At 39.4% G+C, this 16800-nt stretch overlaps 1 protein-coding gene across 1 annotated transcript; it reads left to right on the top strand.

The window, feature by feature from the left end:
- Nucleotides 1-8639: 8639 nt before the first annotated feature.
- On the top strand, nucleotides 8640-10022 carry LOC308681042 (zinc finger BED domain-containing protein 5-like; the record flags this gene model as incomplete). The annotated part of the gene is made up of 1 exon (XM_081349562.1): nucleotides 8640-10022. The coding sequence occupies one exon, from the start codon at nucleotides 8640-8642 to the stop codon at nucleotides 10020-10022; it is 1383 nt and encodes a 460-aa protein (XP_081205688.1).
- Between the last annotated feature and the right edge of the window lie 6778 nt (nucleotides 10023-16800).

Genomic DNA, 16800 nt, shown 5'->3' with positions numbered 1-16800 from the left:
CATAATCTTCAAACATTGTGGTGACCTTCAGTTTTTATTATCTTGTCATTTTAAATGCAGCAAATTACCTATTAAACTCTCAGAGTTTTACAAACAAGCTCTAGAATCCTGGAAGATTGCTTTCAGACATCATTTCTCCCCACACACGTGTCTTATGTGGAATAATGAAAATGTATTGTGTGGAAACAAATCACTTTATTTCAAGGAATGGGTGGATCAGAATATTCTTTTTGTTTCTGATTTATTCAGTGCTCGAGGAGACCTTCTTTCTTTTTCTGAGTTTATGTCTCTTACAAATGAAATACTACTGAGAGAATACACAGAAGTGCGCTATGACATGCTGTTTCACAGAACGGACACAAGGTGGCAGCACCTTCAGCCGCGCCACTCTGGGACCCCACTCTGGGCGGAGGAGGACAAGCTCATTATCCGGCTGAGTGGAAAAAGAGCAACTGTTGTCCCGCGTCATCAATATAGCTGTGTAATATTTTTAATATTTCCAGGTTAGTTTTACATCTTTTATGTGACCACAAAGGGTTATAAGCTAATATGAATCCCCGGTGATGTGTGTTTGATAAGCTAAAGGTATGTTAAGTGTGTAAATAGTCAAGTCTAATGATAGCGTTGTGAAGTTGAGGAAATGGCGGTCGACGCTCGCACTAATGTTTTCTTTTATATATTCCTAACGGCTCAGGGATATTTCTGAGTTTATTACTGTGTATGTGTAAAGTAACTGTGTGTGTAAGACTATGAATTACGGGTAATAAATAACACTAATGTACAGCAGTAAAAGCAGTTTACAGATGTAGCTTTGGGTGAAACGCACGTGGTAATTAGGGGTGTGACGGTTAGTAGGCTATATAATCGTGAGACCGACGGTTATAGTTGAACACCGTCATTACAACTCTATAAACGGGAAAACCGTGTTATTAAAATATTTTTTACAAACATTTTTTATTATAGAGAATGTTTAAATACTAATTAAAAACAATTGTTAACAGTCTGTGTTATTAATGGTCTACGTCGTTTCCAACTGTATTTGATTCTTTGCCAAGTACGTACCCCTTGACCGACCATACACTGTAAACCCAGATTTTGTTTCTAATTAAACTTACGAGTAAGCATTACTTATTCTTTTATGTTTAGTAAAAACCTGCTATCATTACTAAACAACATTAGTTGTTTGTACTATTTAGTTGAAAGATTCATTGCACTAATCATGTTAAGCTAAGATAACTCGCTATGTTAAGCTTCTGTAAGGGAGGGGCGTGGCCTATTTAAACAGGTGACAGTGCGCAGAGTGCGCCATTTAAATTTTGAACCGAAGAGTCGAACATTACCAGCTTAACTTATTACTAAACAGTCTGACTTTATTTCTGTCAGACGTCTACAAAAGATCTTGTTGAGAATCAACAGAGGTTTAGATGTTGATTATTTATTGTTTCATTTGTAGTCACCATGATGGTGAAAGGTGTTGGCTTTAGTTGGGCTCTTGCCTTTGACATTTAAACATTATATTTTCTTTGGCTGCTTTAACTGAGACTTTGAAAGGCACAATAGTTATAGCAAAAAGCCAAGAGTAAACTGATCAATTGATAATAACTGCCTATTGATGCTGTTATCAATAGAGATTATAAGTCACTAAAGTCAGCAGCACGACATTTTTGTTATTTTCCATCAGAAAATCCAACGGAATTGTATATGAATCTCAACAATGGTGACACTTGCAATGCATGCTGGGTACCCAATAGTAAACTTATTATCCTAAACCATGTAAATACAACATAACATGTTTAGTTTCAGCTTGTGTAAAAGGTTAGGGTTCCATGTTAATACAACTCAACATGTTTAGTTTCTGCTTGTGTAAAAACTAAAGTGGTATAAGGCAACGGGTTTCCTCGCGAATTGCGAGTAAAGTCAACTAATTCGGGTTAAGAGTGTAGACCGCAAAACACTCAGCGGATGGCGGGCGGGTGCGGCTTTGAAATCTTGTCAAAAAACGTTGGTGCGGATGATGAGTTTTGTGATGCGGTTGTGGAAGAACTAATAGCCTACCCCATCCGCGTATCTCTATTGATAACAACATTGAACACTACACAAATATTAATTTTATTCAAACTAAGTTGTCCTATAACACAGTGGTTCTCAAAGTGGGGTCCGCGACCCGTTGCCAGGGGGTCCGCGAAATAATTTTATGAACGGAATCGCGGAATCCAGTCAGACCATCGGGGAAATTCTTGGCAGAGCGCACCTGCTCTCTCTCTCCCCCCACAAACATGTATGAGGCGCCGGACTGGACAAAAGAGAAGCGAACTGCGCGAGAGAGACCGAAAGTGTTTAATAAATATAAATTATTCGAGCACAAACTGTCATATAGGATTAAATAAGATTGAATTCAGGCAGTAATAGTAAGATTTCATAACCTGCGATGGACCCTGTACCACAACCAGGTTTTACGTTTCTTAAAGGAGAACTCGGTAACTCTAGCGAACTCTAGTCACTTCTTCGCTGATTTTCCCTTTAGTTGTCGCATGTTTTCCCCACGAGCTCCCCCTACAGCTGTGGGAGGGTGTATGTTTCACAACACAGTCGTAAAAAAACTCACTTGCGGCAGCCTCCTCCCCCTCTCTACCGCTGCTCATGTGCATTTGTTTTGATCGGAGCAAGCCAACTGTATCGCGTGGAGCTATGTCTACCGAGGTGGGTAATCTGGTAATGCATCATACATGCGTGTGTGTGTTTATGTCGAATTGCCGTAAAGCAATTTGTGTTTCGCACTCGTTCTCGTTCTAGTTCTCGCTTCTCACGAGACTTCCAATTTCTATCTTGCCGGGACGGTAGTGGCCAAGTTGCAAGGTTGGTTTTCCGCCTGGGAACGCTGGGGGGAGCGGGGAAAGTCACCAATATCACCAGAACAGGTTGTTTAACCATCCAAATGATTTCTAGACAGTTTTATTAAGTTAAAAAAGTTACCAAGTTCTCCTTTAAGCGTCAAATAACAATGACTGGATGTTATTCACCGAGATCGAGATCAGTAGAGCTGGAGAGCATAGATGGTTATATCTGCAAAGACTCCCTTTGATAAGAATGCAGCAAAACATCTTGGTCTGATATGTAGCTACAGGAAATAAAGTGTTTTTTTTTTTTCTGAAATGTTATAATCTTTAATGTTTGACATTATTTGACAATCATACACACATGCACACAGAATACACCAGTGTACAGAAACACTATGATCAGTTAAGTTTGAATTGCATTGTTAATGAAATATTCGTTTGTATCTATCTATCTATCTATCTATCTATCTATCTATCTATCTATCTATCTATCTATCTATCTATCTATCTATCTATCTATCTATCTATCTATCTATCTATCTATCTGTAGCGCACGGAACAGCACGAGTTTGAACATATTGAACCACCGTGATTTACTTAACACAACGCGAATATTATACATTTTTCAATATGTTTAAGAAACTTTTTTTATTAGCTTACATTATATTGCACTGCAGTAGTTGTCAGTGCAACGATAGCCTACAACAATATTTTAATCTAATTCAGTGGTAATAATTTAATTCTTGTTTTTATTTTATATTATATTACACTCGGTCTCTCGCGCACTTTCGCTCGTGCGCGCAGTTCGTTTCGCTTTTGTCCAGTCCGGCGCCTCATAAACATGCGCGCATATATCAGAGAGAACAGTGAATCGCGGATATACAGTAGCCTAGCCTAGTTGTAAAATCAAAGTTAAGAGGCTATATTTAAAATTTTCCGTTCTTTTTTTTTTTATCCGTCAGTTTATTTATTGTTTAAGACGTTTAGTAGTTTGCCTATGTCATTTGTAATGGAAGCCCGTTTCCGCCACTGAATACAAAAAAGAAAAGAAAAGGTTATTGTGACTTTAAAGTCAGAATTGTGAGATAAAAAAATCCCAATTAGCCTACCTTTTTTATGGTTTTATGGCGGACACGGGCTTTCATTCTCTTTGATAGGCCTATGAGTAAAAATGTATGAGCTTTTACACAAGAGTGTCATCTCCAGAGCTGCTATGAGTCACTTTGAGAACGTTTCAGCATTTAATTTGATACAAAAATAGGCCTAAATAAATAATACAAAAAAAAAAAAAAAAAAAAATTCACTACAACCCGCCAAAATAAAAGTTTGGTTTAACTTTAAGAAATTATTATAAATAAAGTAATATTGCACCGTAGAATGTAGCCTACTTCTCAAAGTAATAATTAAAAATATATTAAAACTAATTACAATTAAAATCGTTTTAATCATTTTAAAATAATTATATAGGCTAATTTTCATTATCAAATTGATTAGCTAGACCTAATAAAATATTTTTATTTAATTTTTAATGTTTTAATTTTAACAGTAGGCTAAACCTTTTTTGTGCAGCATTGTTTGCTAAAATCAAATAAATAAAATAAATTAGCCAATTATATTTTCATTTGATTACATTTTAAAATATTATAATTTGGTAATGTTTCATGCCATTTGATTACCCCCGTTTCTGATAATAAATTTGTATTAAATCATAAATCCAGAAATATTAAAAAGAAACTCTGATATGATTGTGTCATAGGCTATAGCCTACAATCTGTCAATCACTTCACTCAGAATACAAATCTCTTCCCGCCACGAAACGTTCCTGCTGCTAACTGACAAAAATGGAGAAGTCCGCGACTGAAGCTAATTTTAAATTACCGATGTCTAAATTGAGAAAATACTGTGAGAGTTATATTCAATTTGGTTTTATTGAGAACAGCGACAGGAGACCAAAATGCGTTTTATGTCTTCAGGTGCTAGCAAATGAAGCTATGAAGCCCGCCAAATTGAAGCGGCATCTTATTACAAGACACCCACAATATAAGGACAAAACTAAAGATTTTTTTCTTCGAAAGAGCCAGGAATACATCCAACAGAAAACACGGATGGTAAACCTGGCCACAGTTTCAGAGAAAGCACAAAAGGCTTCTTATTTGGTGGCTCAACGGATTGCTAAAAGTAAGAAACCACACACAATTGCACAAGAACTCATACTTCCAGCGGCCGTTGAAATGTGTGAAATTATGCTAGGCACAGAAGCAGCTAATAAACTGAAAGCTATACCTCTCTCTGATGACACCGTGAGGAGAAGAATTCAAGATCTCTCAGCTGACATTCTGTCACAGCTACTGGATAGATTGCGTTCCTGTGAGCATTTTTCTATTCAGTTGGACGAATCAACTGACATCGCCAGTGCGGCTCAGTTCATTGTTTTGGTTCGCTATCCATGGGAAGGGAAGATTTTGGAGGACTTTCTGTTCTGCAAGGAGAAGCCTGGCAGGGCAAAAGGTGAGGAAATATTTAGAATACTGGATGCTTTCATGACAGAAGCGGGACTAAGCTGGGAAAAATGTGTTGCCGTTTGTACCGACGGTGCGGCGGCGATGACAGGCCGAAAAAGTGGAGTTATTGCACGAATAAAGACGGTTAACCTGAAGATTATGGCTACGCACTGTATGCTGCATCGGCAGGCGCTCGCATCCAAAAGCATGGGACCTGACCTTCACTTTGTTTTGAACACAGCTGTCACTGCAGTTAATTTTGTGAAGTCAAGAGCATTGCAGTCACGCTTGTTCGGACAACTTTGTAGGGAGATGGACGCAGGGCATGACACATTACTGTATCACACAGAAGTGCGATGGCTGTCACGTGGTAAAGTTTTGCAGCGCGTGTTTGAGCTACGCAGTGAGATGTCAGTATTTATGAGAGCGGACAAACCCGACATCGCAGAGTTTTTTTCGGACCCGGAGTGTGTTGCCAAACTGGCATATCTTGCCGATGTATTCAACTTGCTCAACAGTCTAAACCTTTCTATACAAGGAAGCTATGCATCTATCCTGGAAGTCAGTGATAAAATCACTGCCTTCATGAAGAAAACAGAGCTATGGAGAAAAAGGATACACGACGGAGTTACAGACATGTTCCCCCAACTGACCGAGTTTCTCCACACAAACAATCTGTCTGTTGCTATAGTTACCTCTCACATCACTGCACTGAGCAAGCATTTCAGCTCATACTTCCCAGATGTGACGAGCTCCCCCTACAGCTGTGGGAGGGTGTATGTTTCACAACACAGTCGTAAAAAAACTCACTTGCGGCAGCCTCCTCCCCCTCTCTACCGCTGCTCATGTGCATTTGTTTTGATCGGAGCAAGCCAACTGTATCGCGTGGAGCTATGTCTACCGAGGTGGGTAATCTGGTAATGCATCATACATGCGTGTGTGTGTTTATGTCGAATTGCCGTAAAGCAATTTGTGTTTCGCACTCGTTCTCGTTCTAGTTCTCGCTTCTCACGAGACTTCCAATTTCTATCTTGCCGGGACGGTAGTGGCCAAGTTGCAAGGTTGGTTTTCCGCCTGGGAACGCTGGGGGGAGCGGGGAAAGTCACCAATATCACCAGAACAGGTTGTTTAACCATCCAAATGATTTCTAGACAGTTTTATTAAGTTAAAAAAGTTACCAAGTTCTCCTTTAAGCGTCAAATAACAATGACTGGATGTTATTCACCGAGATCGAGATCAGTAGAGCTGGAGAGCATAGATGGTTATATCTGCAAAGACTCCCTTTGATAAGAATGCAGCAAAACATCTTGGTCTGATATGTAGCTACAGGAAATAAAGTGTTTTTTTTTTTTCTGAAATGTTATAATCTTTAATGTTTGACATTATTTGACAATCATACACACATGCACACAGAATACACCAGTGTACAGAAACACTATGATCAGTTAAGTTTGAATTGCATTGTTAATGAAATATTCGTTTGTATCTATCTATCTATCTATCTATCTATCTATCTATCTATCTATCTATCTATCTATCTATCTATCTATCTATCTATCTATCTATCTATCTATCTATCTATCTATCTATCTATCTATCTATCTGTAGCGCACGGAACAGCACGAGTTTGAACATATTGAACCACCGTGATTTACTTAACACAACGCGAATATTATACATTTTTCAATATGTTTAAGAAACTTTTTTTATTAGCTTACATTATATTGCACTGCAGTAGTTGTCAGTGCAACGATAGCCTACAACAATATTTTAATCTAATTCAGTGGTAATAATTTAATTCTTGTTTTTATTTTATATTATATTACACTCGGTCTCTCGCGCACTTTCGCTCGTGCGCGCAGTTCGTTTCGCTTTTGTCCAGTCCGGCGCCTCATAAACATGCGCGCATATATCAGAGAGAACAGTGAATCGCGGATATACAGTAGCCTAGCCTAGTTGTAAAATCAAAGTTAAGAGGCTATATTTAAAATTTTCCGTTCTTTTTTTTTTTATCCGTCAGTTTATTTATTGTTTAAGACGTTTAGTAGTTTGCCTATGTCATTTGTAATGGAAGCCCGTTTCCGCCACTGAATACAAAAAAGAAAAGAAAAGGTTATTGTGACTTTAAAGTCAGAATTGTGAGATAAAAAAATCCCAATTAGCCTACCTTTTTTATGGTTTTATGGCGGACACGGGCTTTCATTCTCTTTGATAGGCCTATGAGTAAAAATGTATGAGCTTTTACACAAGAGTGTCATCTCCAGAGCTGCTATGAGTCACTTTGAGAACGTTTCAGCATTTAATTTGATACAAAAATAGGCCTAAATAAATAATACAAAAAAAAAAAAAAAAAAAAATTCACTACAACCCGCCAAAATAAAAGTTTGGTTTAACTTTAAGAAATTATTATAAATAAAGTAATATTGCACCGTAGAATGTAGCCTACTTCTCAAAGTAATAATTAAAAATATATTAAAACTAATTACAATTAAAATCGTTTTAATCATTTTAAAATAATTATATAGGCTAATTTTCATTATCAAATTGATTAGCTAGACCTAATAAAATATTTTTATTTAATTTTTAATGTTTTAATTTTAACAGTAGGCTAAACCTTTTTTGTGCAGCATTGTTTGCTAAAATCAAATAAATAAAATAAATTAGCCAATTATATTTTCATTTGATTACATTTTAAAATATTATAATTTGGTAATGTTTCATGCCATTTGATTACCCCCGTTTCTGATAATAAATTTGTATTAAATCATAAATCCAGAAATATTAAAAAGAAACTCTGATATGATTGTGTCATAGGCTATAGCCTACAATCTGTCAATCACTTCACTCAGAATACAAATCTCTTCCCGCCACGAAACGTTCCTGCTGCTAACTGACAAAAATGGAGAAGTCCGCGACTGAAGCTAATTTTAAATTACCGATGTCTAAATTGAGAAAATACTGTGAGAGTTATATTCAATTTGGTTTTATTGAGAACAGCGACAGGAGACCAAAATGCGTTTTATGTCTTCAGGTGCTAGCAAATGAAGCTATGAAGCCCGCCAAATTGAAGCGGCATCTTATTACAAGACACCCACAATATAAGGACAAAACTAAAGATTTTTTTCTTCGAAAGAGCCAGGAATACATCCAACAGAAAACACGGATGGTAAACCTGGCCACAGTTTCAGAGAAAGCACAAAAGGCTTCTTATTTGGTGGCTCAACGGATTGCTAAAAGTAAGAAACCACACACAATTGCACAAGAACTCATACTTCCAGCGGCCGTTGAAATGTGTGAAATTATGCTAGGCACAGAAGCAGCTAATAAACTGAAAGCTATACCTCTCTCTGATGACACCGTGAGGAGAAGAATTCAAGATCTCTCAGCTGACATTCTGTCACAGCTACTGGATAGATTGCGTTCCTGTGAGCATTTTTCTATTCAGTTGGACGAATCAACTGACATCGCCAGTGCGGCTCAGTTCATTGTTTTGGTTCGCTATCCATGGGAAGGGAAGATTTTGGAGGACTTTCTGTTCTGCAAGGAGAAGCCTGGCAGGGCAAAAGGTGAGGAAATATTTAGAATACTGGATGCTTTCATGACAGAAGCGGGACTAAGCTGGGAAAAATGTGTTGCCGTTTGTACCGACGGTGCGGCGGCGATGACAGGCCGAAAAAGTGGAGTTATTGCACGAATAAAGACGGTTAACCTGAAGATTATGGCTACGCACTGTATGCTGCATCGGCAGGCGCTCGCATCCAAAAGCATGGGACCTGACCTTCACTTTGTTTTGAACACAGCTGTCACTGCAGTTAATTTTGTGAAGTCAAGAGCATTGCAGTCACGCTTGTTCGGACAACTTTGTAGGGAGATGGACGCAGGGCATGACACATTACTGTATCACACAGAAGTGCGATGGCTGTCACGTGGTAAAGTTTTGCAGCGCGTGTTTGAGCTACGCAGTGAGATGTCAGTATTTATGAGAGCGGACAAACCCGACATCGCAGAGTTTTTTTCGGACCCGGAGTGTGTTGCCAAACTGGCATATCTTGCCGATGTATTCAACTTGCTCAACAGTCTAAACCTTTCTATACAAGGAAGCTATGCATCTATCCTGGAAGTCAGTGATAAAATCACTGCCTTCATGAAGAAAACAGAGCTATGGAGAAAAAGGATACACGACGGAGTTACAGACATGTTCCCCCAACTGACCGAGTTTCTCCACACAAACAATCTGTCTGTTGCTATAGTTACCTCTCACATCACTGCACTGAGCAAGCATTTCAGCTCATACTTCCCAGATGTGAACACAGATGCCTGGGACTGGGTGCGAGATGCTTTTGCCCCAGATGCAACAAGTGACCTTACTGGTAAGGCAGAAGAGGAGCTGTTGGACTTATCCTGTGATAGGACACTGAAAGTCCGATTTCAGCAGATGCCTCATGCAGACTTTTGGCCCACCCTCTCACATGAGTATCCTGAACTCACTGCCAAGGCCATGGGAATATTGCTCCCCTTTCCTACCACTTACCTATGCGAGTCATCATTCTCAACTTTGGCTGCAATGAAAACTAAGTACAGGGCTCGTTTGAATGTGGAGAATGACCTTAGAGTCTGCCTGTCATCCATCTCTCCAAGAATAAACAAAATTTGCTCTGAGAGAGAGGCACACCCATCTCATTAGTTCATGTTAGCTCATCAAACTAGTTACTGTAAAAATGTGAGACTATAAGATGCAGACTAATTACTAGGATGTGTTCTGCAACAGTGTTAATTCTGTTATGATTTGTTGATAGTTCTGCCATTGATATAAGGTGCAGTGAGTTCATTATTTTAAAGTTGATGCACGTAAAGTAACATTAAAGTTAAATGCTATTTTAAAGGGATGGTTCACCCAAAAAAAAAAGAAAATTGTGTCATTTACTCACCCTCAAGTTGTTCCAAACCTGAATGAATTTCTTTATTCTGCTGAACACAAAAGATATTTTGAAGAATGTGGGTAACCAAACAGTTACTAGTACTTTTTAAAAAACACATATAGAAGTCAATGGGGTCCATCAACTGTTTGGTTACCGACATTCTTCAAAATATCTTCTTTTGTGTTCAGCAGAAGAAAGAAATTCATTCAGGTTTGGAACAACTTGAGGGTGAGTAAATGATGACACAATTTTCATTTTGGGTGAACTATTATTTTAATGTAAAATGTTAATGTTTTAATTTTAATCTAGGGAATTTTAATGTTTGGGAAAGCTTTTAAGATAAATTACTTGTGTAAAAGCTATTGAGTCCAAATAAAATTTGAATAAAAGACCCACTGTTAACAAGTATATAAGTGGTATTAACATGGTTTAAACTGAAATGTGTTTCTGTTCTATAAAACAGGTCTTAAGTTTTTAGGGTGAAAAAGATTACAATGCAATTAATTCCAATGGCATTTAAGAGTACAAATAGTTTTAAGCATATTAATCACAGTTATTGTTATGAGGGGGTCCTTGGACATTTTTCTCCGCTCTAAGGGGTCCCTGGTCCCAGAAAGTTTGAGAACCCCTGGCCTACTGTACTTTGCTGAGTAGCCTACTGTACTGCATTGAGTAGTCTGCTGTACTGTATTGAGTAGCCTACTGTACTGCATTGAGTAGCCTACTGTACTGTATTGAGTAGCCTGCTGTACTGTATTGAGTAGCCTGCTGTACTGCATTGAGTAGCCTACTGTACTGCATTGAGTAGCCTGCTGTACTGTATTGAGTAGCCTGCTGTACTGCATTGAGTAGCCTGCTGTACTGTATTGAGTAGCCTACTGTACTGCATTGAGTAGCCTGCTGTACTGTATTGAGTAGCCTACTGTATTGTATTGAGTAGCCTGCTGTACTGTATTGAGTAGCCTGCTGTACTGCATTGAGTACCTACTGTACTGTATTGAGTAGCCTACTGTACTGCATTGAGTAGCCTGCTGTACTGTATTGAGAAGCCTACTGTATTGTATTGAGTAGCCTGCTGTACTGTATTGAGTAGCCTGCTGTACTGTATTGAGAAGCCTACTGTACTGTATCTAGTGCCTGCTGTACTGTATTGAGTAGCCTACTGTACTGTATTGAGTAGCCTACTGTACTGTATTGAGTAGCCTGCTGTACTGTATTGAGTAGCCTACTGTACTGTATTGAGTAGCCTACTGTACTGTATTGAGTAGCCTACTGTACTGTATTGAGTAGCCTGCTGTACTGCATTGAGTAGCCTACTGTACTGTATTGAGTAGCCTACTGTACTGCATTGAGTAGCCTACTGTACTGCATTGAGTAGCCTACTGTACTGTATTGAGTAGCCTGCTGTACTGCATTGAGTAGCCTACTGTACTGCATTGAGTACCTACTGTACTGCATTGAGTAGCTTACTGTACTGCATTGAGTAGCCTACTGTACTGTATTGAGTAGCCTACTGTACTGTATTGAGTAGCCTACTGTACTGCATTGAGTACCTACTGTACTGCGTTGAGTACCTACTGTACTGCACTGAGTAGCCTACTGTACTGCATTGAGTCCCTACTGTACTGCACTGAGTAGCTTACTGTACTGTATTGAGTAGCCTATTATACTGTATTGAGTAGCTACTGTACTGTACTGTACTGCATTGATTGCCTACTGTACTGTATTGAGAAGCCTACTGTACTGTATTGAGTAGCCTACTGTACTGCATTGAGTAGCCTACTGTACTGCATTGAGTAGCCTACTGTACTGTATTGAGTAGCCTGCTGTACTGTATTGAGTAGCCTACTGTACTGTATTGAGTAGCCTGCTGTACTGCATTGAGTAGCCTACTGTACTGCATTGAGTACCTACTGTACTGCATTGAGTAGCTTACTGTACTGTATTGAGTAGCCTACTGTACTGTATTGAGTAGCCTGCTGTACTGCATTGAGTAGCCTACTGTACTGCATTGAGTACCTACTGTACTGCACTGAGTAGCTTACTGTACTGTATTGAGTAGCCTACTGTACTGCATTGAGTACCTACTGTACTGCACTGAGTAGCTTACTGTACTGTATTGAGTAGCCTATTATACTGTATTGAGTAGCTACTGTACTGTACTGTACTGCATTGATTGCCTACTGTACTGTATTGAGAAGCCTACTGTACTGTATTGAGTAGCCTACTGTACTGCATTGAGTAGCCTGCTGTACTGCATTGAGTAGCCTACTGTACTGCATTGAGTACCTACTGTACTGCACTGAGTAGCTTACTGTACTGCATTGAGTAGCCTATTTTACTGTATTGAGTAGCTACTGTACTGTACTGTATTGATTTGCCTACTGTACTGTATTGAGTAGCCTACTGTACTGCATTGATTGCCTACTGTACTGTATTGAGTAGCCTGCTGTACTGTATTGAGTAGCCTACTGTACTGTATTGAGTAGCCTGCTGTACTGCATTGAGTAGCCTGCTGTACTGTATTGAGTAGCCTACTGTATTGTATTGAGTAGCCTGCTGTACTGTATTGAGTAGCCTGCTGTACTGTATTGAGTAGCCTACTGTACTGTATTGAGTAGCCTACTGTACTGTATTGAGTAGCCTACTGTACTGTATTGAGTACCTACTGTACTGCGTTGACTAGCCTACTGTACTGTATTGAGTACCTACTGTACTGTATTGAGTAGCCTGCTGTACTGTATTGAGTAGCCTACTGTACTGTATTGAGTACCTACTGTACTGCGTTGACTAGCCTACTGTACTGTATTGAGTACCTACTGTACTGTATTGAGAAACCTACTGTATTGTATTGAGTAGCCTACTGTACTGTATTGAGTACCTACTGTACTGTATTGAGTAACCTACTGTACTGCGTTGAGTACCTACTGTACTGTATTGAGTAACCTACTGTACTGAATTGAGTATCTACTGTACTGCATTGACTAACCTACTGTACTGCATTGAGTAGCCTAATGTACTGTACTGAGTAGCATACTGTACTGTATTGAGTAGCCTATTATACTGTATTGAGTAGCTACTGTACTGTATTGATTTGCCTACTGTACTGTATTGAGTAGCCTACTGTACTGTATTGACTTGCCTACTGTACTGTATTGAGAAGCCTACTGTACTGTATTGAGTAGCCTACTGTACTGCATTGAGTAACCTACTGTACTGCGTTGAGTAGCCTACTGTACTGCATTGAGTAGCTTACTGTACTGCATTGAGTAGCCTACTGTACTGTATTAAGTAGCCTACTGTACTGCATTGAGTAGCCTGCTGTACTGTATTGAGTAGCCTACTGTATTGTATTGAGTAGCCTGCTGTACTGTATTGAGTAGCCTGCTGTACTGTATTGAGTAGCCTACTGTACTGTATTGAGTAGCCTGCTGTACTGTATTGAGTAGCCTACTGTACTGTATTGAGTAGCCTACTGTACTGTATTGAGTAGCCTACTGTACTGTATTGAGTAGCCTGCTGTACTGTATTGAGTAGCCTACTGTACTGTATTGAGTAGCCTGCTGTACTGCATTGAGTAGCCTACTGTACTGCATTGAGTACCTACTGTACTGCATTGAGTAGCCTACTGTACTGCATTGAGTAGCCTGCTGTACTGCACTGAGTAGCCTACTGTACTGTATTGAGTAGCCTACTGTACTGTATTGAGTAGCCTACTGTACTGCATTGAGTACCTACTGTACTGCACTGAGTAGCTAACTGTACTGCATTGAGTAGCTTACTGTACTGCATTGAGTAGCCTGCTGTACTGTATTGAGTAGCCTACTGTACTGTATTGAGTAGCCTACTGTACTGTATTGAGTAGCCTACTGTACTGTATTGAGTAGCCTGCTGTACTGTATTGAGTAGCCTACTGTACTGTATTGAGTAGCCTGCTGTACTGCATTGAGTAGCCTACTGTACTGCATTGAGTACCTACTGTACTGCATTGAGTAGCCTACTGTACTGCATTGAGTAGCCTGCTGTACTGCACTGAGTAGCCTACTGTACTGTATTGAGTAGCCTACTGTACTGTATTGAGTAGCCTACTGTACTGCATTGAGTACCTACTGTACTGCACTGAGTAGCTTACTGTACTGCATTGAGTAGCTTACTGTACTGCATTGAGTAGCCTGCTGTACTGTATTGAGTAGCCTACTGTACTGCATTGAGTACCTACTGTACTGCATTGAGTAGCTTACTGTAATGTATTGAGTAGCCTGCTGTACTGCATTGAGTACCTACTGTACTGCGTTGAGTAGCCTATTGTACTGTATTGAGTACCTACTGTACTGTATTGAGTAGCCTACTGTACTGAATTGAGTACCTACTGTACTGCATTGAGTAGCCAACTGTACTGCATTGAGTAGCCTAATGTACTGTACCGAGTAGCCTACTGTACTGTATTGAGTACCTACTGTACTGTATTGAGTACCTACTGTACTGCATTGAGTAGCCTACTGTACTGAATTGAGTAGCCTAATGTACTGTACTGAGTAGCCTACTGTACTGTATTGAGTACCTACTGTACTGTATTGAGTAGCCTACTGTACTGAATTGAGTACCTACTGTACTGTATTGAGTAGCCAACTGTACTGCATTGAGTAGCCTACTGTACTGTATTGAGTAGCCTACTGTATTGTATCGAGTACCTACTGTACTGTATTGAGTAGCCTATTATACTGTATTGAGTAGCTACTGTACTGTATTGATTTGCCTACTGTACTGTATTGAGTACCTACTGTACTGCATTGAGTAGCCTACTGTACTGAATTGAGTAGCCTAATGTACTGTACTGAGTAGCCTACTGTACTGTATTGAGTACCTACTGTACTGTATTGAGTAGCCTACTTTACTGTATTGAGTAGCCTACTGTACTGAATTGAGTAGCCTACTGTACTGTATTGAGTAGCCTAATGTACTGTACTGAGTAGCCTACTGTACTGTATTGAGTACCTACTGTACTGTATTGAGTAGCCTACTGTACTGAATTGAGTACCTACTGTACTGCATTGAGTAGCCAACTGTACTGCATTGAGTAGCCTAATGTACTGTACTGAGTAGCTTACTGTACTGCATTGAGTAGCCTACTGTATTGTATCGAGTACCTACTGTACTGTATTGAGTAGCCTATTATACTGTATTGAGTAGCCTACTGTACTGTATTGAGTAGCCTACTGTACTGAATTGAGTACCTACTGTACTGCATTGAGTAGCCTACTGTACTGAATTGAGTAGCCTAATGTACTGTACTGAGTAGCCTACTGTACTGTATTGAGTACCTACTGTACTGTATTGAGTAGCCTACTGTACTGAATTGAGTACCTACTGTACTGCATTGAGTAGCCAACTGTACTGCATTGAGTAGCCTAATGTACTGTACTGAGTATCCTACTGTACTGTATTGAGTAGCCTACTGTATTGTATCGAGTACCTACTGTACTGTATTGAGTAGCCTATTATACTGTATTGAGTAGCTACTGTACTGTATTGATTTGCCTACTGTACTGTATTGAGTAGCCTACTGTACTGCATTGAGTGCCTACTGTACTGTATTGAGAAGCCTACTGTACTGTATTAAGTAGCCTACTGTACTGTATTGAGTAACCTACTGTACTGCGTTGAGTAGCCTACTGTACTGTATTGAGTAGCCTACTGTACTGTATTGAGTACCTACTGTACTGTATTGAGTAACCAACTGTACTGAATTGAGTACCTACTGTACTGCATTGACTAACCTACTGTACTGCATTGAGTAGCCTAATGTACTGTACTGAGTAGCCTACAGTACTGTGTTGAGTAGCCTACTGTATTGTACCTGTACTGTATTGAGTAGCCTATTATACTGTATTGAGTAGCTACTGTACTGTATTGATTTGCCTACTGTACTGTATTGAGTAGCCTACTGTACTGCATTTAGTAGCTTACTGTACTGCATTGAGTAGCCTACTGTACTGTATTGAGTAGCCTACTGTACTGCATTGAGTAGCCTACTGTACTGCATTGAGTAGCCTGCTGTACTGCACTGAGTAGCCTACTGTACTGTATTGAGTAGCCTACTGTACTGCACTGAGTACCTACTGTACTGCACTGAGTAGCTTACTGTACTGCATTGAGTAGCCTACTGTATTGTATTGAGTAGCCTACTGTATTGTATCGAGTACCTACTGTACTGTATTGAGTAGCCTATTATACTGTATTGAGTAGCTACTGTACTGTATTGAGTAGCCTACTGTACTGCATTGAGTAACCTACTGTACTGCGTTGAGTAGCCTACTGTACTGTATTGAGTAGCCTACTGTACTGTATTGAGTAGCCTATTATACTGTATCGAGTAGCCTACTGTACTGCATTGAGTGCCTACTGTACTGTATTGAGAAGCCTACTGTACTGTATCTAGTGCCTACTGTACTGTATTGAGTATCCTACTGTACTGCGTTGAGTAGCCTACTGTACTGTATTGAGTAGCCTACTGTTCTGTATTGAGTAGCCTAATGTACTGTA

The sequence above is a fragment of the Scardinius erythrophthalmus genome (genome assembly GCF_964197995.2).
Source record: "Scardinius erythrophthalmus genome assembly, chromosome: 20".
Taxonomy (NCBI): Eukaryota; Metazoa; Chordata; class Actinopteri; order Cypriniformes; family Leuciscidae; genus Scardinius; species Scardinius erythrophthalmus.
This window is presented reverse-complemented; position numbering and strand designations above follow the sequence as displayed.